Source organism: Lycorma delicatula, chromosome 8 (assembly GCF_047948215.1).
Source record: "Lycorma delicatula isolate Av1 chromosome 8, ASM4794821v1, whole genome shotgun sequence".
Taxonomy (NCBI): domain Eukaryota; kingdom Metazoa; phylum Arthropoda; class Insecta; order Hemiptera; family Fulgoridae; genus Lycorma; species Lycorma delicatula.
The window spans coordinates 24,361,704-24,386,943 of NC_134462.1; the positions used below are offsets into that span (position 1 = coordinate 24,361,704).

The 25,240-nt window shown below is 28.5% G+C and overlaps 1 protein-coding gene across 2 annotated transcripts in view; it reads left to right on the forward strand.

Annotated features, from left to right (window-relative positions):
- Nucleotides 1-583: 583 nt before the first annotated feature.
- Nucleotides 584-25,240, forward strand: part of LOC142328667 (serine/threonine-protein phosphatase 4 regulatory subunit 1-like) — a 343,237-nt gene continuing 318,580 nt past the window's right edge. The window contains exons 1-2 of one of the 2 annotated variants that reach the window (XM_075372572.1): nt 584-668; nt 755-796. In XM_075372572.1, the coding sequence (XP_075228687.1) occupies nt 662-668; nt 755-796 (49 nt within the window). In that variant the 5' untranslated portion in view covers nt 584-661. The remainder of the gene's footprint in view (nt 669-754; nt 797-25,240) is intronic. The other variant, XM_075372571.1, reaches the window with a different exon arrangement.

The window sequence follows — 25,240 nt, forward strand, 5'->3', positions numbered from 1 at the left end:
GTCGTATGTGACGTTGATTGTTATATTTCGTCTACTTTTTTTATAGGTTCTAAGATATAAATAAATAAGATGTTCATTCTTCATTATAATAAAAGAAAATTTAAGAAAAGGTTACACAAATTGATTTATAAGATCTTTCAATGTAATTGAATAATTTTTTCAAAGAATTACAGTAATTAAAATATAAGTTGCAAGATACAAAAGTAGTTGGTAAATAGGAGCAATTCAATTAAACAATTTATATTCATTAAATAAAAAATTTTATTAGTATTATTGAAACTTAGCAAAGCAGCTCAGGGCTAATATTTATTTGTCAGAGGTTTTTTAAATAAAAATACGAATCAAAATAGCTGGTAGATTGTAGATTTGTTATTAATAAAGAAAATATATTAAACATCTTCGTTAGTACAATTGTATTTTTAAACATTTTATTGCTAACTTCTTAATAAATCGAAATTCTCGTAATTATTTTTATAATACGTCACCAGGTTTCTTTCAAATAAAAAAAAAGTTTAAAAAGCCATTGTATAAAACTTTTTTAAAATTTTGTTTACTATCAGTCATTATAATTAATTCAAAATACAAACTATAAAAAAAAAAATAAATGCGCATTTACAGAGTCACGTGGTCTGGTCTATAATGTATCCATGTTTGTTTCAACATGGCGGGTGAGTGTACTGATTTGTGTAGATTTTGTAATTAATTTATTACATTTTTCGCACTTGTATATTATAATCTAATCTTCTGTTTTCAGATACGAATAATTTTGAAAGAATCGGAAATACTTCTCATAATGGTATGTAATTGTTTTGTTGTTCATTTTAAAGTGTAATTTAAGTTCATTAACCATGCATGCAATGGGTTGACAAATTTTGTTAAGTTAGGTATTTAACAATTGCATAAGAACACCTTTATGTTTTATAAATAGATTTATGCTGCAACCGATTCGTTTTAACTACTCATAAAGATTTATTTAGACTGATGGATTTTATTATTTTTGACTATGTTGAAATTTTATCGCTGCCTAACCTAGTTCTCAAAAGATATTCATAATCATTTAATAATTACGTCTACAGAAAGTACTAAAATTATTATTTTCAATTTATTTTGATCATAATGGAATGGAATGACTTGAAGAATTTTACAATTTTTTATTCAGTTTTTCTTTTCTTTTGTATACTATACATATATTTATCACTTAACATCATAATTTTTTTTTTAATCAGTTAATGTTGAGTATGTCATATAAACATTGCATTATACGTGTTTCCTAATACATGAAGTACACAATACAGAGTAAAGTAATTACTTTATGTTAATAGATAGAAAATGGCAGTGGGACAAAAACCGCTTCAGTAATTTACTTAGGGAAAATTCTTTTATTGAATATTAACAAGTTAATATAAAAGTAAAAAGAACTTTGATTACCCTTTGTTCAGAGGATGCCCCCTTTGATATCTTACTGTTTATTCCTCTTTTAAATCCATGAGGTTGACAAAAAAAAAAAATGTATAAGCTTTTATTGTTGTAATTTTATACTATTTTATTTTCTTTACTTTTCATAAATCAACCTAGTTTTTATACACAAAGACTGTTAAATTATTTTAATATCCAAAGGAACTGGATAAAACATTTTTCCCAAAATTCATCATGTAATCTGTAGTTATAACAGCCATGTTTTGAAGTACCAACACATTATGTATCACAACCAAGCTTAGACCTTAGAGAGCAGTGAATATAATAAGCAAGTGAAAATAAAGGGAAAAACCAGTAATGTTAAAATATATAAAATTAAAAATTCTCTTAGTTCATCAATTTATAAAATAACAGTTTCAAAAGACTATTTAATGTATTTATCCACATTCAGATTTAACATTCAACACCAAAAATTTGTTTGTCTGTCTTTCAATACAAGAAAAGACTGCAATCACAATATTTAATACTTTTTAGTAAGTTGTATTATTATAATTTTAAGGTTAGTGTTATGTAATAATGTGCCAGATTATTTAAATACATCAGATTCCAATGTATCTATAGATTATCAACAGGATGTTGTTTATATAAATAAAGAAAATTATTTGTTAATACATGACTATATAAATTAGAAAAAATGGAGCTTCCAAAATTGTATGCATCTGAATCGCCATAATTCAGAAGATACATCACTGTCATCATCATTATCCTCCTATTCTTCCTTTATCTGATTGTGGTTAGGTTTCTTAGTTTTAAAGTTGGAAGGTTTGTTCATATTTTCAAACATACATGAGGACAATTACATGTTTATAAAAAAATTATTAAAGAAAGGAGTATTGTTGATTGCTTTGTCAGTACTGTTCTTAATCATATCAATATTAATTAATCCTATCAGTATTATATGTTACCATATTATTTTAATAGAGTAGCATATTTTGTATATTTATACATATAAATTTTGGCTAACTTCATTTCTCACATGTTACTTCCTACAACCTGAAAAAATTGATAATCATCTCATTAATTAGACCTCAGCTTCTTTATTCTTTTTCCACAATACTCTTTAAAGAAAGATAATTGTTATCTTTTGATTTATTGTACATGATTTTATGATATAATTAACTTCAGCTCATGATTTTATCCTTTTAACTATGGTAGAAGAGCAATCATTCATCATCTACTATGGTAGAGAACCATCATTGATCATATGTAGTGTAATCAACCCAACACAACAGTATTATCAACAGTAATATTGCTGATCAACAGTATTATTGCTGATTTAGAACCTAATAGATTTCTTCATTGTAATCCTTAATAACCATTAAGGTCATGCAGAAGTACTGTCTAAGTTACCTGTAAATTTGTATAGACTTTTTCCAGTGTATTATCAAGTGTAATAAAAACGTTTTCCGGTGTAATAAAAAAGTTAAAAAAAAAATTATACCAATTATTTTAAACCTAATAGGAATTCCAATAATAATAATTTTTAAATTAAATTATAACCTAAGAAGGATTTAAGTTTAAAAAACTATTAACCAATTTCAGATGCATAATGAATAGTGATTAATTTAGGTGTTTTAAAATTACTAATTAGGTCATAAGGGTTACCCACCGTGTTGGTCTAGTGCTTAAACTTCTCATCACAAATTACCTGATTTCAAAGTTGAGAGTTCTAAGGTTCAAATCCTAGTAAAGGCAGTTACTTTTATACGTATTTGAATACTAGATCTTGGATACTGTTGTATGTATATGTTGATTTGTGGGGGTATGTTGTATATATGTGGATATCAATGGATATGTTGTTTGATGGTTGGGTTTCAATTAACCACAAATCTCGGGAATGGTCGACCTGAGACTACAAGAATGTACACTTCATTTTACATTCATATATATCATCGTCATTCATCCTCTGAAGAAATATCTTATAGTGGTTTGCGGAAGCTAAACAGAAAAAGAGAGATCGTAGGGGAAAAATTTTGAAAAGTTTTAAGTTTATATGTATCCAAATCAATTTTAAAACTACCCTTAGTATTATTGCCATCCATAAACATAACAAATTTCTTACTAAAAAATTTTTAATTTCCAGCAGACATTACTTAGTGTCTGTTAAATTTTGTGAATTTCTTGCAGCATTTCTGTGATAAGGAGTTGGAAATAAAAAGCTTAATGATTTATTGGCATACTTTTTGAATATTGCAGTCATTTACAACTATGGAACTAATAATTATAATATGCCTTGAAAATATTTTAACATTACTAATTCTTCAATTATAAAGGAACTTGTTTAATCCAAATACCTTATTTGATTCAATTTTGATATTATATGTTTGAGCTTATTTCCATTCTGTTAGAAGTGGGCACATTTCCAAATGATTTAAAACACATTTTTTATATGTAAGAGCTCATATAAAATTTTGTAGAATGCTTTATGATCAAATACTTTAAATTGCACTTTATTTTTATTTGGTTATAGTTATGTTATAGTACTTGTTAGCTGTTAAAATAATTTGTAATGACTAAAAACCAGGTAAGATTTACAATGTTGAGGATCAAAGAAGTAATCTACATACTTCAACAACAGTTAAACTCAGAATCAAAATTTTGAAATTGCAGAACTTTTAAGTAAATTTTACTTACTTAAAAGTATATTGTTATAAAAGAGGAGGGGGTAATTTAATTAAAGAAGAGAGCGGCTTTAAATTGTACCAAATCTCAAAAAAGTCATTTCATTCTAAATACATGGTCTTGAAGGCCTAAAAACTTCCAGGCCTCCTCAGTAGTGTATAGAAATAAGCTGCAGACTGTGAAGGGGAATGCATTTCTTGACACCCATGCCAATATGGGATTACTTAAATAGGTGTAGGCTTCAAAGTGTTGAACGCAGAATTTACATCAACATATAGGTTAGTTGCAAAACATTACTACTGTTAGCTTATGTTGATTTAGGTGTCAGTTAATGAATTTAAAGTTAAGTTGTACATATTAGTAAAAATATCCCAGAGATAATTGCATTACTATTCTTTCTCAGTTGCTGAAATGATCAATGGTTCATTGAACAGTATGATGAAGTTGATCAAAATGATTAAAAATTTTGAATGACTGATGTTCAGATTAATTTTTTAAAAGTACTTCTGGAGCTGTAGTGTGAGCAAGGGGAAAGAACTTATACCTTACTTTGCTCTGTTAGCGTGTAAGTAGAATTCCTTCCACTTGCCTTCTTGTTGGCCATACTTCGCAAATGAAATGATGCACAGTGATCAAAACTTTCTTTATTGTGTCGCATTCAGTGACGTATCAACATTTCATGTTGGTAGAAAAATAAACACTCATAATGCACATATCTGGGATTAGAAAATTCTGACAAAACATTGCAGTTTGAATGAGACTCCCCAAAACAATGTTTATTGTGCCGTATTTTGACAAGTTTACAGGCCTTTCTTGAAGAGTACACATTGATGTACTTCTTGTTATCAGTACTTCTCTTAGTGGACATTCTGGTAGTACTTTGTCAATGGTGTTTGTTATTTTCAGTGATTATGAAATCTCTTAAGTATAATACAAGTGATTGGTTTTTATAGATTTAATTTAATTTTCATTTTGCTCTAGTATGTTAGAACAGTTATTATTTGATGTGCAACTTGTTTATGTGAGGTAATTTCCAAATTTTGATTCTGTTATGTGTAGTAATTGAACATGTTCCTTGTTTCATGGATACAGGTTTTTTTTTTTATCCGGACACACTTTCAAAGCATTCAAACTCTGAAATACATCTACTCTCAAAATATATAACATTAACATATATCAACATTATAAGGTTTTCAGAAAAGAAAGCTACTTCTTCACTTCTAAAACTGACAAAACTACAGATGCAGGAGTGTGCAATTAAACAATGATTGCATTAAATACAACTTCAGACTGACTTGGTCATATTTGCCCACACATAAAAGAAAGAATGTAGGCACTATAATTCAGTTCTCTTATGTTTGAAACTGATATAAACAAACAGTTAAAACTTCAGAGTGAGTTAGTAAAAATCATTCATTCTCATTGTGTGACTAACAAATTGTTGGTTACAGTCATGAAAAAGAAGGCAGTATGAAGACATTAATCAATAGCATCTAAAATTTTCATGTTATATAAAAACAAACATGTTAACATTTGAATGATATGAAAAATACAAATGTACTAAATTTTGAACGTATTAAAAGAACAAATACTTTTTAGGTCAAATATATCATTTAATTAAATATTTAAAAGGGTTTCTAACCTACTTTAGAAAAGCATCATTAACAACAGGTCTACCAAAAATTCTATTAAAAATAATATATTAATGAAATTGAAAGAAAGGTTCTTAGATGAAATAAATTATACAAATTTTATAGTTATCAAACTTCACTAGTTATCATTAGTTAAGGTTCAGGTTAAAAACTATTTTGTGTGAGCACAGTTAAATAACAGTAAATATAATTATGAATATACCACCTTTACATTAATAATAATAATTATCTATGGATATATTAAACTTTATACAACATTTAATATTATAACATATCAGTACAAAAGACTGCAATAGGTTAAGGGTTGGGTAGATTAGGGTTTTTTTTTAAAATAATCTATTCATAATAAATAAGGTTTTTTTTTTAAAATAATCCTTTCATATTAGATTTGGTGCAGAATACATCTCACAACTTGAAATGACTAGCTTAAAGTTATAATAATTATTAATAATCCAAAATAATATGTATTTTTAATCCATGTAATTATTATAACTGTGGTGTAATATAAATGTGTTAGAGTACACAAACAAGCATGTACTAGCATAACTACTTAATTTTTAATTTATTCTGGATTTATTTAAAATGTTCTTTAGTTTAATGTAATAATTTAATTTTGTTTTCTGCCATTAAAATTTAATTTTTTGTTATAATTTTCAAATTTTATTCTTTGCATATGACATTCTTTTTGTATTAATTAAATTAATTTTTTTTATTTAAACTTGTTTTATTAAGGGTTGTGGGTGTGTGTGTGTGTGTGTGTGTGTGTGTGTGTGTGTGTGTGTGTGTGTGTGTGTGTGTGTGAAACTTAGTGAAATCAATTCTTTTTTTGTTATTGCATATGTTCATATTCCCTTCTGTACTAATTATGTCAAAGACAAAAGTATAAAAAGTTTACAACCAAGAGTACAGAACTCAATAATGCCTCTTACCCTTATGCTTATTACATAAAAGTGCCTTTTGAGGGTTTCCCTTATCATCAGTTAGTAAAACATATTCTTTTTAAAAATTACACATTAAAATTGTAAACATATAAAAATACGTGGTCATATAAGATAAAAAAATTTTGTTATGTGGCTAGCCACACATACACTACTGTTCTAAAATATATTGAATTTTTATTTAAATTATATTAATGTGCTGTTATCTAAGGCGGTTTTGATAAGAAATTCATTATAAAATTCTGTCAGTACATTATTCAAATGAAACTTTTGTCTGTACTTGTAAATATAATATACAATATTAATATAATGTAATATATAATATTTTAGAAAAAATATTATATTTACAAATATAGATAAAATTTAAATCTGATTAATGTACAAACAGAATTTGATCATTATCAAATTCCTGTCATTACATGGGGTTCTAGAAACGACGAAGAGAAATTACCGGTGAAGGCTTCTCCAGATGTTGATCGCAAGATTAGATGAAGAAATGACTGTTAGGGAGGCTCTAAAAGAAAGTCGCATTAAAAGATTTAGCATCCTGGATTGTTTTAGTGTGGGATGAGGTGAAAACCACTACTATTGAAAAATCTTGGAAGAATTTATGTAGCTTAGAAAGATCACCCCCCAAAAAAGTGCCAGAACAGGACAATGTAAGTAAACTATTGAAACTAGTAACTAGTCAATGAGCTACCTGTTGATCAAATTAACAGTGAAGATATTTGTGATTAGTGCAAGTGGAGATCACCAATGAAGCAGTTATTGATATGGTCAACAATTCTAAAGATAATGAAGAGGACGACGATACGGAAGAGATAACCCCAAAAATATTGCACTCTAATGGGCTGAAAGTGATCTAAGCCATTCTTACTTACATAGAGCAACAGGAAGAGTGCATGCCACATGACATACTGTCTCTACAGCATTGTCTTAAGAGAGCACAGAGTATGACTCAAAAATCAAAGACTTTTTAAAAAAAATAATCTCGGTTTCTGCATGCTTACAGATCTGTAATTATGTTTATTTTACGTTTTTTTTTTAGAATAAACTAATTCTGTACATTTTTAATAGTTTTTGTTATTTTTAGCCCAATAGCACTTAACCTCCATATTGTCTGAGTTTCTGCACATCCAAGGTGGTCTTGGCCCCAATTATCTTGGATAATCGCAAGTCTGCCGTATACACTTTGTGTTTCAAAATTAATACTGTGGTTGTAAAGTTACGTAATATTTATTATGAAAGATCAACTTGAACAGTTTTTCCTATAAGTATTCAATGTGAGCACCATTCGTCAGCGGCACTCATCCGCCCGATAGGAGAGTTAATCTGCAAGTATGGAATAATTGATGTGAAGGCTGCTTCAGTCCTATGTCAAGTTGGCTAGGTCAGGTGGTAACGGTGGCACATACACAAAGATTCTTTATAAACCATTGAAGAAAAAAATTGCATGGGGCCAGATCGGGCAAACGTAGAGGCTACAGCAAACAACTCCTGTCATCTGGTCCCCGACGACTGATCCAGTGGTTGGGGAGAATTTAATTTAACCAGTCACGTATGCCATTGAGGAGGTGCACCATCTTTTTGCCAAATAAATTTCTATGGTTCGTATTGCAGTTGAGGAAAGAGCCATAGTTGTAGTGTATCAAGAGAGTTCATTCCAGACATGCTTGCTTCCATGAGAAAGAAATGTCCGTGAACTTGCTTTCAGGATACACCACAAAAAAACATTGTTTTGGGAAGTCTCATTTGCACAGCAATATTTTCTGAGGATTTTCTGATCTCCAGATACATACATTGAGTGTTTACTCTGCTATTAACATGAATTGTTGATTTGTCACTGAATATATGATAAGAAAGTTTTCATTGTCACTCTTCATTGTTTAATTTGTGAAGGTAGCACGCAAACCATAATTTGTAGGCTTTAGAGCTTGTACAGCTGTGAACTATATGAACTATAATATACTGTAATAAATAAGTAAAAATTTTCAGCTCTACTAAAAAACAAAACCAAGTTGCAAAAAATTAATTTTATTAACATCAAAATATCCTAAATATTCTCGGATGTTAAAAGTATTATTCTTTCTGTTTAAAAATTAATGCATTTTTTTAGCCACATTCGGATATTTTGATGTTAATAAAATTAATTTTTTGTAACTTGGTTTTGTTTTTTAGTAGTCTATTTAATCATTATTTTGTTCAGAATTAAATTCTCTACAAGTTTTGTTTAAAATTTTTACATATACATATTACCCATGTAACAAAGTTATTGCACATAAAACATAACAAAACAGGGTTTTCACCACAATGTTTTGCATTCTAGCTCAGTTTTCTCACAAACCACTGCAGATAAGAGTTCTGAAACCTGTTTTTATTCAATTTGTCAGATCAAAAATCATAGGAAACCATCAAGCTTATCCCTTAATTTGGGTTCCTAGAATTTCAGTATGGTTTTATTTTACTCTTTGCCCAGGAATCATGGTGAAATCTTTCGCCAACCGTAACTTGCTGATGAAGTGTTTACGGACTCATGTTTATATAAACTTTATTCATTATTTTCACTGGTAGAGCTTCTCCTGAAATTCTTTCTGTTTTTGGTGAAACACTCTGTATATTTATACATTTTATTTTATTTTATTAGATCAGCCGAAGTACAGCATCAATAAAGTAGGATGACTTATCTTATTTCACTGTATATGCAGGAGCGCTTTTGTAATTTACTCACATTTAGCTGCATTACATATTCATATTCACCTCAAATTACATTACAAACTTCATAAAATATAACAACATATTGTGCATTTATTTATTTTATTTAAAATTTAAAACCTTTAATCTTTTTATTTTAAGAATCTAAACCTTTATTCAGTTAAATTAAAAAAAAAATTAATTGAAAAATTAATTAAAATTAACATTAAAAATGAAATTGTAAAAATGCATTAAGGCATAAAATCAGTTAAAATTAAAATCAAATAATAAAATTAAAATCAAATTAATAAAATAATTTTAAATTAAAATTATTTTATTAATTTTTACTTAAATAATAATAATTTAACTTAAAATTATTTTAATTTGAATTTTTAATTTTAATTGATTTTATGCCTTTACATCATATTTTTACATATGTAAAATTTTTTACAATTTAATTTTAATTAATTTTTCATATTTAATTTTTTTTTTTTTTTTTTTTTTTTTAGTTTTTAATTTAACTTAATAAAAGTTTAAATTCTTAAAATAAAAAAAATTAATGGTTTAAAATTTAAAATAAAATAAATACGTGCATGTATGTTATTATATTTTATGAAGTTTGTAATGTAATTTGAAATGAATATGAGTATGTAATGCACCTGATGATGCGAGTAAATCGTGGAAATGCTACTGCATATATAGTGGAATAAATTAAGTCATCGTACTTTATTTAATCTGTACTTTGGTTGATCTAATAAAAAAAAGTAAAATAAATATATTTGTTTATAATACAGAGGAGTATAATTCTTAAAAGAATTGATTTAAAAAAATATATATATACACATTTTGATTTTATTATATAATCTGTACTTTATTTCTTAATTAGTTGAAGTTTTGATGTTTCATTTTCTGTGTAAAGTTTATGCAGACAATCTTGATAAAGATACACAGTTTGAACAGTGTGTTGTGGTAACAGCTTTTACAAAAAGCATTTTTGATTAATTTGTGATTGTGTTCCTATTTTTTTGGCCCCTGATCCCATGGATGTTGTCAGCAAAATTCCCTGTGCCTTTTAAAACATTGTAACAATCATTTATTTGTTTTAATTTTGTTGGCTCAAATTGTTTGCTCTGTAGATGCAGCTTCCTCCAAATTTTTGACATTCATTTTTTTCACAGCACTGTCATTCATAACATTAATAATAAATGTGATACAATAAACAAGCATCTTAACAGATTTATGACCTGCTTGTGGAAACAAATCGTACCTCACAATCTATAGAAAATCATAGTTTACTGCTTTACCAGGAATACAAAGAAGTGTCAGTAGATGAGCATGTTAACAAGAATTATGCATTCTTGATGGTTTCAGTGTGTGTTGCTGTGACATTGGTTTATTTTCAGCAGCCAATCTGAATTTGATAAATAAGTAAATCAATATCATTTTATTCAGATTGTTATATAATAATAAATTATATATCAGTCACATTAAGAATTGCTGGAAATGTTCCACAAATAAAAAAAAGGAACTGCTACAGAATTTGGCAGGCTGGATCAAAGGATATGCTAAAACGTTTATTGTAGAGCATTGCAAAATACACAACTAATTATAAAAAAAAAATAAATTTAATTGAAGTCCATATTAATTATTTCAAATATAATTTCTTGAAATAATGTTAAAAGTAAATATGTGTAGGTATTAAATATAAAAAATAATTCTTATTCCAGAAGCCATTATGAAAATTATTTATCATATATTTATATATTTTGAACGGGGTGTAAAAACTGAGGTCTTTTTATAGTTATTATGTAAAAGGTTCATCAACAAAAAAAATCTTTTGATTGGATTTTAGGTAAATTGGTGGGAAGATTTTTAAAACGGTTTGGTGATTAATTAAAAATTGCATAAGTATAATAAGGCTTCTTGTAAGCCAAATTATAATAAGATCTTGTAAGCTGAAGCATTCTGTTGCTGAACATTTTTAATTTTTGGCCTACATGATTCATACTTGGGTGCTAAACAGTAATCGGACAGCCCATTTTTCCTTTTGTTTTCAACTGGTGGTAACTTTTTCATGGAGCTCCAAGAGATAATATTATACTTTAAATGGAAATTTATCAAATATAATAAATATTTACTAATGATAAGATTATGTTTTATTAAGCACTGCTCTGTAGTTGGATTTTTTGTAAATTCAGGCGATTGAAGGTCATTCCAAGAGAACTTGTCGTCTAATAAAATGACAAAAAATTTCACTTTATGGGCAACAGAAAGACTATCATTATCATTAATGAGAATTCTTTTCACATGATTAGCCATGTGTTATGTTTACCTTAGAAGAACAGTGCAGTCTTGGAACGGTTTTCATATGTTCATATATCTTGTTGAAGCCTTACAATAGAGGAAGAGGAAGCAGCTACTCCATCGGCAATATAATCATAAGACCTTTTCATTTGTTAGTTTTAATTACCTTAATTGTTTTTCATATAATATGGAGATTCTTAATAAAGGAATGATCACTAGCTACAAGAAGAGATAGCATGCAACCGTAGTGACCAAGATAATTCCTGTGGTATCTGAGAAATTAGAATTAAGGATTGAGTTGAGGATTTAGAAATGCAGTTTGGATTTCAATACTATCCCAAATAGTTTTTACCATCAATCCATTATGGACCTCCAATTAATCTTTTTAATAGTTTTAGTATCTGTATTAGCGGGATTATTATTTTCAAATAGTTTAATTTAATTAGAAAATCTTTATCTCTGTGGTTAATATTTTAAACATTGGTTTTTCTTTTATCTGGTGCATTAAAGAAAATTTCAGTATAATATTTATTTTTTTTGAATCTAAAAAAAAAATTCTGATTTGTTAAACTGTGACCCTTACTTATCGACTATAAGAATTGTTAGGTGCTATTAAATAATTACTGGCAGTTATGCATATAAAGGTACAAGGTATTATAACATCGACGATACTCAGGGACAGTTAAGGAAGTGACATTAATGATTTGTGTATTTGCCCTTCTTACCTTTTTATTTTGCACAAAGTTATTCTTTGAAATGTTTCAGCTATTGTGTGTTTAAATTTTTACATGTTTGAATGGTTTACTTAAGATTGTTCAATTGAATTTTATTATTAATCTATATAAATAAAAATGTAAATGTTTGTTTGTTCAAAATCTTAAATCTCTGAAAGTTCTTCACCAATTGCTTTGAAATGTTGTCAGAATGTTGCATTCGAATATGCACTTGTTTTTATATACCTGATGAGAGATCTCACACCTGTGGCAGATAAAAACATGCCTTTTTTTTTAAAAAGCAGCACTATCTGTTGAATGTAAAAGCAACACACGCTATACTAAATATTTTATGATTCGGTTTCAATGTTTCTGATATGTGTGTCCGCTATAGACTAAAAAACTACTGAACCTATTTATGGGCGGAGAAACCGGGAGAAAGGATAAAATCAAAAAGGTAAAAGGGAAGAAGGGAAGAAGGGGGAAATGGGGAAAGGTATATTAGTAAAAGAGAATGTTGGAAGGGGAAAAGGGAATATGTTAAAAAATGAAAATGGGGGAAAAAGAAAAAGGCTAAATTTTGTGAAGTTCCAGAATGTTCATTTTGTCAATGTTTTAACTTTCAATTGTGATCATTTAATCTATATATATACTCAAATCTAGCAATAGTGAAGCATTGTCGGGTCTGCTAGTTATTAATTAAATTGTAATGAATTTAAATTATTGCTCATTCTTTGTTTTTAAAACTTTAATTTTATTTTATTTTTTATGAAATATTAACTAAATAAAATGCCAAAGGGAAATCCTCAAGAATGTTTAAAAAAGTAGAAATAAGCAAAAAAGTAGTAATTCATAAAATAAATAAACAAAAAATTAACACTGATGAAATACTCCATAATGATGTATGTTTGTTTATAAAACAAAACAACAAACTGAAAAATAATGCAATTTTGCTATGAATTCTAAATTGAACGAAAAAACCTTTATCCAACACATTCCACTATACTCCCTGTTTTTATTTTTCATCAATTTCTATATCTAATATCTGCTGATTTGACAATTAGAATGCACATCTAATTTAGGAATTTATCTTTTATAAACAATTTTAGATGACTTCCCCAACTATTTTATTTCTATAACCATTTAGCAGGTTTATAAAATTTAAGCTATCATTTAAAAACTGCAGATTAGAGCCACTCTTTTCTGTTGTTGAAATTATTGACGATATTCAGATTCTTTTATTGGTTTTTAATATTAGCCATTCTGAGCGTGCCATTACTTTCTGTGTGGTTTAATTTATACATTTTATACACTTATAGTAGTAATATTTATTACGTACAAATTGTTTTATTTTCAAACATGTAACGTTAATATAATTAGCCCTTAATTTCAAAAGGTTATGCATGAATTATACAGGAGATTAAAACACTGCAGTGTAGTTTGATGTCTAGTATTTTATTTTTTGATCAATCATATCACTTTCAGTACAGAAAATTTTGGCTGAATAACTCTGAGAGATCTGCTCTTATTATACATTGTTTATTTAGTTGAGGAGAAACTAAGGTGTGAATTTTTTTTTTTTGTCTTCAGTCATTTGACTGGTTTGATGCAGCTCTCCAAGATTCCCTATCTAGTGCTAGTCGTTTCATTTCAGTATAATACCCTCTACATCCTACATCCCCAACAATTTGTTTTACATACTCCAAACGTGGCCTGCCTACACAATTTTTCCCTTCTACCTGTCCTTCCAATATTAAAGCGACTATTCCAGGATGCCTTAGTATGTAGCCTATAAGTCTGTCTCTTCTTTTAACTATATTTTTCCAAATGCTACTTTCTTCATCTATTTGCCGCAATACCTCTTCATTTGTCACTTTATCCACCCATCTGATTTTTAACATTCTCCTATAGCACCACATTTCAAAAGCTTCTAATCTTTTCTTCTCAGATACTCCGATTGTCCAAGTTTCACTTCCATATAAAGCGACACTCCAAACATACACTTTCAAAAATCTTTTCCTGACATTTAAATTCATTTTTGATGTAAACAAATTATATTTCTTACTGAAGGCTCGTTTAGCTTGTGCTATTCGGCATTTTATATCGCTCCTGCTTCGTCCATCTTTAGTAATTTTACTTCCCAAATAACAAAATTCTTCTACCTCCATAATCTTTTCTCCTCCTATTTTCACATTCAGTGGTCCATCTTTGTTATTTCTACTACATTTCATTACTTTTGTTTTGTTCTTGTTTATTTTCATGCGATAGTTTTTGCGTAGGACTTCATCTATGCCGTTCATTGTTTCTTCTAAATCCTTCTTACTCTCGGCTAGAATCACTATATCATCAGCAAATCGTAGCATCTTTATCTTTTCACCTTGTACTGTTACTCCGAATCTAAATTGTTCTTTAACATCATTAACTGCTAGTTCCATGTAAAGATTAAAAAGTAACGGCGATAGGGAACATCCTTGTCGGACTCCCTTTCTTATTAGGGCTTCTTTCTTATGTTCTTCAATTGCTATTGTTGCTGTTTGGTTCCTGTACATGTTAGCAATTGTTCTTCTATCTCTGTATTTGAACCCTAATTTTTTTAAAATGCTGAACATTTTATTCCAGTCTACGTTATGAAAGCCTTTTCTAGGTCTATAAACGCCAAGTATGTTGGTTTGTTTTTCTTTAATCTTCCTTCTACTATTAATCTGAGGCCTAAAATTGCTTCCCTTGTCCCTATACTTTTCCTGAAACCAAATTGGATTTTCTCCTAACACTTCTTCCACTCTCCTCTCAATTCTTCTGTATAAAATTCTAGTTAAGATTTTTGATGCATGACTAGTTAAACTAATTGTTCTGTATTCTTCACATTTATCTGCCCCTGCTTTCTTTGGTATCATAACTATAACACTTTTTTTGAAGTCTGATGGAAATTCCCCATTTTCATAAATATTACACACCAGTTTGTATAATCTATCAATCGCTTCCTCACCTGCACTGCGCAGTAATTCTACAGGTATTCCGTCTATTCCAGGAGCCTTTCTGCCATTTAAATCTTTTAATGCTCTCTTAAATTCAGATCTCAGTATTGTTTCTCCCATTTCATCCTCCTCAACTTCCTCTTCTTCCTCTATAACACCATTTTCTAATTAATTTCCTCCGTATAACTCTTCAATATATTCCACCCATCTATCGACTTTACCTTTCGTATTATTTATTGGTGTATCATCTTTGTTTAACACATTATTAGATTTTAATTTATGTACCCCAAAATTTTCCTTAACTCTCCTGTATGCCCCGTCTATTTTACCAATGTTCATTTCTCTTTCCACTTCTGAACACTTTTCTTTAATCCACTCTTCTTTCGCCAGTTTGCACTTCCTGTTTATAGCATTTCTTAATTGCCGATAGTTCCTTTTACTTTCTTCATCACTAGCATTCTTATATTTTCTACGTTCATCCATCAGCTGCAATATATCGTCTGAAACCCAAGGTTTTCTACCAGTTCTCTTTATTCCGCCTAAGTTTGCTTCTGCTGATTTAAGAATTTCCTTTTTAACATTCTCCCATTCTTCTTCTACATTTTCTACCTTATCTTTTTTACTCAGACCTCTTGGTGTGAATATGACAATTATATTCTTGATTTTTTTCTATGCTTCTGTGGACTTTGTAAAACATTTAAAAATTTTGAATCTTTCTTTATTTAAAACCAATTCAGATTCTAATTTATATAGTTGTGACATATTTTGAAGGTATTTTATTTTCCATTAATTTGGGTTTTAAAGTGATTAAAAAAAAAAACTACTAAAATGTTATGAGTTAACCTTTGTGCTAACACTAACAGCATAATTACGTTTTTTACAACTAAAAGTAAAGTTTTAAACTTAACATTATGCTCATTTAGATTTATATATGATTTGTTTGAACAGTACAGTTCTTGACTTTCCAATTACACCTTTGATATTGCTGTTATATTCTCAGTTCAGCCCTTTTCTGCATATTAGGTATAAAATGAATCATTTCTTGAACTGTGTGGAGTAATTAAATTTTTTTTTAAATCTCAGATATTCGTTAGTTTTATCATCGTGAGTTCATTATAGTCATAGCTTCTTTTATACATCTAAGCACAAAATTTTTCCCCTAATATTGAAGCTTCTACTTTCTTTTATCTTTACTAGATCTCTATTCATTTGTTTTCTTAGTTGACAGGCCAGACATATAAGTATTTTAACTTAAAAATTTTGATACTAATAGTTTTGAGGTGCTGTCAAAGGTCCTTAACATAAGTTTTTGTTACATCAGCATAAAGTCATTTGTGCCGGTTTACTTGGGAACGTTATAAAATTTAATGCCTGTAAAAGTGTTTTCTGCTTACTCATGTCAATCTGTAATTGTGCATTGCACATATGTATATCTGTTTAAAAACTGGTTTAACTTTTCATCGTTAACTTGACTTATAAATGAAAACTTTGGTATTGCTTGCTAGTCATTTTCAGATCACATTTGGTTGTGATATTTAATTATTATAATGCGTATAATTCAATTTTTTCATATAATGCGTCTATGTATAATAATAACAACAAGAAAATTAATTTAATGTGTTCAATGAGAATAATATAAAATTAAACAACATTTGCATATTTGTTATAAAATGCTTTTATTTTTAATAGACTCCTCCAGCATGCTGAGGAGGAGTTATGTTTGTTTAACTTTGTATATGTTTATTATTTTGGTGTTGCAAGCAAACCCTTGTAAATGCAGAACTATTGTACCAATTTTTTCGCAGAAATAGAATTTAAATAATTTATCTCTGTGTGCGTAAGTAATTGTAGATGTGTAACAGTTTTTGAGAAAACAAGGTGGTAGTTTGTAAACAATATATAAAATGTTACAGGATGCTGTAATATTCGTGAAAAGTATTAATAGAAATTTACTTTGTTTGTATAGCTTAACTTGTTTTGTATATAAAATTATTAACATAAAAAATTAATTAATGTATAGTATATTCAGTATTGTAACTGAAGACTTACTTGGGGAAGTGAGAAATGAAGTGATTTCTTCACATTGCCAAACATGTGTTGCAAATGCGTGTTCAGGAATTTAATTTTTAGCATTTTGTTTTAACCTTTGCCTTCTGAGTAATTTTATTTTCTGAGTTTTCCAAATGTGATTCTTTACATTTGATTCTCAGATATTTTTCTTTTAATGTATGTAAAAGGTAAAGTAAAGTTCCAAAAATGATTCTTTGTTGTTTATGATTGTTTTTTTATATCTCTGTCTCAAGAAAAATTGATAAAAAGTTTGAATTAATTTCTAATTGATTAATATTTTACTATAATTGGTTCATAATTATGCCTTAAATAGGAGTTATTGACATGCTACTCCAGGAATAAAGAAAAGAATTTTCTTAACATTTTCTTAGCTACATCATGCAATACTGTTGTTGTTAACATTTGATTATAAAAGTATCAAAGAATCAGGTTTACACATAATTTATATTTAAAAAAAATGAATCGGTTGAAATTCATATTAATACATAAAAATAAAAATGGGTAATACTAAAGGAAATATATGAATTTTAATGTGTATAATAACTACAAACAAAATTTAGAATGCGATAATGTAAATTACTTAGTGCATTCTATTTGTTTATGTTTATGTTCTATTTGTTTTATATTAGAAAGTTGAGGGTTTTTATTTTTAATTATCATCATCTAATAATGCTAGAATAAATAAATAACTATTTTGCTGGTTCTGTGTAAGGAAATCTTATGCTTTCAGTTAATTAGTATGAAGTCTTAAATCAATATAATTTCTTAAAAATTACAACATAAGGGTAATAGGCCCTTTTTTGTGTTAATGTGAAAAATCTGAAGTTCTGCTGCCTCATTTGGTTGGGATTGGATATTGCTAGTTTTCCTTTTTACGAATGTATTGCAATCTATTTTTAATAAAAATTTGTTTTTGTTTGTGATAATTGTCTCGTTTGCTCAACAAACAAAAATATTATTTTCTTATTTTGTGAATTTGTTTGTGTTTTGTTATATAAAAATAGTATTAGTAGCTTAATAAATTTATTAAATTATTTGTTAATTACTTTACTGATTGATGATGTTATTAATGAATGTGTACATTTATTTGAGTCCAGTTTTTATTCTCTATATTTTGATTTCCCAAAATGTTATATAAAGGTTTGTTTTGGGATAGTATTTCCACATTAGACTGCAGTAGCATGCAAATTAATCCGAACACAGGAAACGTTTCTGTTGTGGCTATAAACGTTTTGTTCTATGTTGTGGCTATACTGTTTGACCACACCCATACTTTAAGTTGTCTGTGTAATGTGAGGTTATTGTTCGTTGATTATTCAGCAAATTTCATGTTAGAAATAGTGTTTTACAAGATTTATTTCATTTTTTGTTAACAAAATCATATTTTCATATTTTTTTGTTCTGTGTGTCTTAAACATATAATAATGGACATAACTCCAAGAAAGCATTTGAAAATTATTTTTCTTTCTGAGCATACTGATATGAAACTGACAAATAGCTTCTGAAAGTGGTGTTGGACTATGGAGAGTGAATGCTATTTTAAAACAATTGAAAAAAAACTGATTCCTTTCATTACAATTTCATCCAAAATTGTTTACAGTTGACTTAAATTGAGAATTAGCAGTCAATAGAATAGACAACTGTTAGATGCTGACAACTTACAGTTGGATGGAAAGCTTGTCGGCCAGCTAAAATGCAGCTTTTGCGCTAGCAATGTGCAGAAAAATAATTTGTGGGCCTAGACGCATGCTAACTGGACCAAAAAACACTGCAAAAATGTTGCATTTTCTGTTGTCACATTTTTATGTTCAGGAGCCCAGAGTTTCCATACATTAGAAAAGAATCAGGTGAAATTACATCATTGGCTCATATCCAACATCCCCAGAAAAAAACGTTTTGGGGTTGCTTCACATTTGAAGGTCATATAGTTCATTACTTCCAGTAGGTGTTATGTTGAATAGTGATAGGAAAGGGTTGACAAAAACAAATTCCCTCTAGGCAATGGAGTATTCCAGCAACATTTGGTGCCACACCATACTAATTGTTTTTGTAGATAGTAGGTGTAAAATATAGGATTTTTTTCAGAAGATAAGAAGATAAGTTTTAGGTAATGATAAAAGTAGCTCTCTAATGTAATTGTGAATCATATGCTAACATGTTTGTACAACTGTGTAAAATTGGATGATATAACTATATCACTATATGATATAACTATAATTGGATGATATAAATATTTATAAATATTTCTTTATAAATTTACAGCTTGTGATTGTAAAATTATTTTTTTTTTGTCTGATCCAAGACTGAAATTCTTCTAATAAAACAGTTATGCAGAAATTGAAGAGCTACTCTTTCATTTTCCTGTTTAGCCTCCGGTAATTACCTTTCAGATAATACTTCAGAGGATATGTTTGAGTGTAAATGAAATGTAGTCTTATACAGTCTCAGTTCGACCATTCCTGAGATGTGTGGCTAATTGTAACCCAACCACTAAAGAACACCAGCATCCACAATCTAGTATTCAAATCTTTATAAAAATAACTGACTTTACTAGAACTTGAACACTGGAACTCTCGACTTCCAAATCAGCTGATTTGGGAAGACATGTTCTGCACTAGACCAACCTGGTGGGCTAGAAATTAAAGAGCTAAAAACGTGAAACCTAACCGGGATGTTCTTTTGAAAAAAGATGCAAATTATTTTTCTAGTACAATGATGAAATTGCAGTATTATGTACATAACTTTTAGATATATCATATCATATCAATTTTGTGATATCTACATAATTGTTATTTCTCTTTATCATCTGGAAACTGCACAGAATGTCATTTTGAAGTCTGGCACCATGACCGATAGTGAATATCATATGTCGATTGCTTACTTACTGTAATTGCAGGCACAGCATCAGGTGAACAGAGTCATTTTTAAATGGATAATTGTAACAAATTTTGATGTTCTCTTTCAATTCAGATTCAAACTGGCACACAGAATTTATGGTATTTTTTATGTGACGATGTGGAGTAATTGACAAGTTTGCAGATTTTTGTAGTTTTAGCATTTGAATATTAATCTATTCACTGTCCATTTTATTTTCCATTTTTACTCCTTTAAAAATGTCCTCCACAGCTAACAGAATTAATCATAATAATAGCCTGTTAAGATTTGTTCTCATACCTTAATGTATGTTCAGGTCAAAATAAGAATGGTCAATTCTGTGTTAAAAATATCTGTTTAGATTGAATTAAGAAAAAAGTCTATTTATTGTTATTGAATTTACAACTCATTTTAGTATAAAGTATGATTTCTTTTTTTTTTATTGAACAGCACATTCACCAAAAAATGTTCCACACCCGTTGTGTTTTTAATTAGGAGTAAAGTTTCATTTATGAACTACTGTTGTAATGTAATTTCAGTTATCTTAAATTAAAGCTAATAAAATACTGTAAATGTACAAATTATATTGACGAAGCTGTGTATGGTGACCAAACAAAATGTTATAGTTCATTCTTTCTGTGCAGCGAGGTTTACATAACAAATTAAATTGTGCATTGACATTTATAGCCGTGAAGTTGTTTTTTGGTCATAGCATCTGTTACTCTGTATTGTATTCCAGTAGATTTATTTATTGATTGATTTCAATACAGTTTCTTATAATGTAAATGTTTGTTATTTGAATTAGGCACATTCATTCGATCAAAGATGTTTTGAGCGTTTTATTGTTTATATGTTTTTTTTCTTTTTCTTCATTTTTTTTTGTAAACTGAAGTCAAAAGTAATCCTCAATTTAGTGTTACAGTACATTTAAATGTGTTGCAATTTGTTTTTCCATTATCACCCAACAGTTTATGCTTTATGTCGTTTATTATTTTTTAAGTTAAAAAACATTGTGGAAGAGATGGCATATGTTTTTAACATTTTGTAATTTCTGAGCCAACTCTGAAAAAAGTGTTAATATAGCATAGTCTTTTTACACTGAATTTAAATGTTAATCGGACTTTTTATTTCTAAAGTTTATAATATTTAAAAGAAATAACTATAATGGTAAGATTTGAAGTAATGAAATACTCAGCTTCAGCCGCTATGAAATACATTGAATCAATACCAAAGAATTAAATGTATAGTTGCTTGAGAGATGTTAAAGTGTTTTCTCCTTTTGAAATATTATTTTAAGAAGTCCAAAATTTGTATTAAAATTTGAAAACGATTTATTGAAATTGTGTCATTTGTAATGACTGAATTTTTTATCTTTTTTCTCCAATTTACGTGTTCAAAAGTATATAAAAAAGTTGTATGTACCATATTTTATGAGTTTTATTTATTTTTTGCAAACTCAGTACTTGAGTGTACTATAGAATAGTTTCTGAATTTCTATCAGACAATTTATTGTGATTATACTTAACCAATTTTTTTAATTTCATTTGATAATTGATCATAACATTGTATATACCTTGAGGGATTCAAAATTCATAGCTGAACTTTGGGAGCTGATTTGGAGAATTAATATAAGAAAAAAAGATTGCTGCATGCTGCAAACATCTACCTGTAAATACTTTTCTTTCCGAAATTAACAAAAAAATTTCTCAATCTGAAAAATTTAATAAAACAGTCCTGCAGCTAAGTAGTTTCTGAGAAATTGTTGCAAATTCCAATAAATTTAATTTTAAAAAAACGCTTGTTTAGGTTTACCATAAATTAACTTTGTAACATTTGATATAAACAAATAAAATGTTCTGACAGACTTCAGAAAATTTAATTTTGAGGAAACTGAAGCCTATAGAAAATTTATAAGTTTTAGAAATTTTACTTTAATTTGAAACAAAACATCAAAATGGAACAAAAAAATTTAAAAAAAAAAACACCATTAAAAATCTTCTGTAGATCTTAAAATAGATAAAACAGAATAAAAAAAATAATTTAAAAAATAATATAAATACATTCAAAACAGTTCTTTTTTGCAGCAGCTGAACATTTTGTTAAATGCATGCTTTTCAAGTATGTCTTGTAAATTCAGGACTATTATCAATAGTCTCGTAGATTCTTTATACAATTTCTTAGTTGTTCTTACATTGCGATACAGTAGAATAAATGTATGACTTAAATAAATATATTGACTATTATCAAATAGTGTGATTATTTGATACTGGGAGATGGTGATAGCCATTTCACTAGTCTGTGTTAATCAGTTGTCAGTATGTATTGTATATAAATAATACTAAAATTACAAGAGAAATTAGATTGTGCACCATAATGTATAAACCACAGCCTCATTGTATCTGCAATTTTAATTTCCAAAAGTTGATCTTTGTAATTTGTTTATAAAGAAATGCAAGAACTATACTTTTCAAAACCTTGGTGGTGAGTAAAAAGAACTGATTAGATGTCAAAAAAACACCAGACCACATATTAAATAAAAAATTTGTTGGAAATGCTTTGGGGCAGTCTGTTGTGAGTTTTCTTATCTCCCCACGTGTACGGGTGTTTCAAAAATTGATAATTCCATATTTTGTGCTGAAGGATTGTGTATACATTTTCTAATTAACCGTAGAAAGAATTTTGCGAGTATTAACAGACACCAACATGATTTTATGTGCATTTTTTAGAATGAACACAATTGTTGCTTTTGTAACATTTACTACATGCCTGATGTGTGAAATATTAAAATGATGAGACAACTTAGATGCTTACGATATGATATAATTGCATGGAAATGGATAATGTTTCTTCACTATTCACGTTTCTTACAGACCAGCATCTACTAATTTTTGGTTTCAGCGCCTGTTTCTCTGACATCTTTCCCTAGGTTTCCGACGTTTTACAATTTGATATTCTTCAATCTGGATATTTGCCTTGGTAACCTAGAACCACAGCCGCTATACCATTATTATTTATTTTACTGAAAAATAACAAATTTATCAACTCTCACAATATATATTTCATGTTTTTGCCATTATACAACAATTTTTTCCGGAACTAGTGATATATTTATGGGATCTGTTTTATTAAATGAAAAATTTCCGATCAAAAACTTACGGACCTCCAAATTTGCACTTTATTTGGATCTCAAGAATTTCAATATTGTTTCATTTTACCTTTGGAGCAGGAATCAGGGTGTTTGAAATATTATTCCCTTTACAATTTGAAGTACTATATTTAATATATGTAGTATGTTAATTGCCAAATACAAGAAACAGAAATCCTCAGTTGAGACATTTTGAATCTTAAATTGATATCAGTTTGGATATTTTAAATATAATTTACATACATTATAAATACAGTAATAATCTTAGAAAAAAATTTTAACTTTTAAAATGATTTTTCATGTGGTCACCTAAATTCCTATTGTGGACACAGATTAAAGAATTTGGTTGTGACCTATGTAATGCTTCAAATTTTACTTTCCTATATAGCGCTATAGCTTTAGAAGGAAAAGTATTGTAATCAGTACAAATTGGAAATTGTAGTTTTCACCGGATCCTTAAGTTTTGACACCTAAGGAACCCCAAAACTAGTTGGAAATTTTCCAGATGGTCATAAGTATGTGTATGTTTGGTGTCGTCCTGTAAATCACTTTATATCTCCAGAACTACTGGACCAATTTTGATCAAACTTTGTCAGATTAATTGTATATATGGGGCATTGATGCCATTAAATTTTCAACTTAAAAGCTCAAGTGAGGCTGTAGAGCAAGGTCACTCTCAGTATTTTGAGATTTTGCTTAATTAAGGTTTTATTTTTCTTAGGCGCATTTAAAAAACAATTAACAATTAAAAAAGAATATTTCCAAAAAAACTTTTCAAAATCGCACCCCACCCTATAAAATGCTCTAAGTAAACTAGTGATTATATTGCATCATTAGTAACCGCTCTCACCACAAGGAGTGCTAGTGTAGTACTGACATACAGCTGCTGTAGTCATCTGCTACGTTCTGCCATCGCAGATGAGCGGTAGAATTAAATAAGTGTAAAAAAGTATTTAAAGTGCCCGCTACATCCGCCTGAATGAAATACGGTGTGCGTTCAAGCTTTATTTAGAATCATTGAATTAAATAAACAAAAAATATTACATTTAAATAAAATGATAAATATTTTTAATTAAATTGTGTGTGTGAGCTGAGCATCAGAAAAAAGGTGCTTGACAGGCCTACAACTGTTTTGTCAGCTTTTTTCTTAATACTTCATCAATTTAAATAATTTTGTTGATAAATTTTCTGTGAATGTATTAGTAGTATGTCAAAGTAACTGTAAGTTATAAAATAAGATTTAACACATCCAGATTTACATCTTTCATATGACATCATAGACATAAGTCATTTTTGCAGTCTCTTAAGAATTTTTATCGTGACTTTGAACGTTTCAACAGAAAGGTTGATTATTTTACCTGCCATCTTAGTCTTTCAGTTCCTTGATTACAGCTGAACTACTAATGTATGCTTCATACCCACCACCATCAAAAGAACATTAGATGGTGTCTAGCCTAAAGAATTTTGGGTAGACATCAACTTTGGATAACCGAGGAATTTCTTTGTTATTGAAAACTATGCAGTGACTATCTTATCATGACTCAATCCATCTCGTTAAGCCTGTATTTCTTACACTTACGGAAATTTTGCAATTCCTCTGCAAAAAGTTTGTTAGTATTACTCACACAAGGTCTTCTTTATTTTCACAAAATAAGGTCCCATACATGATAGACTGCTTCGCACCATTTGTTTCTGTACAACACACTAATGATGCAGACTGAAATCTTGAAAATTATGCTTATTAATAAAAATTCATTTGGAAGTTAGGCTTCATGTGAGT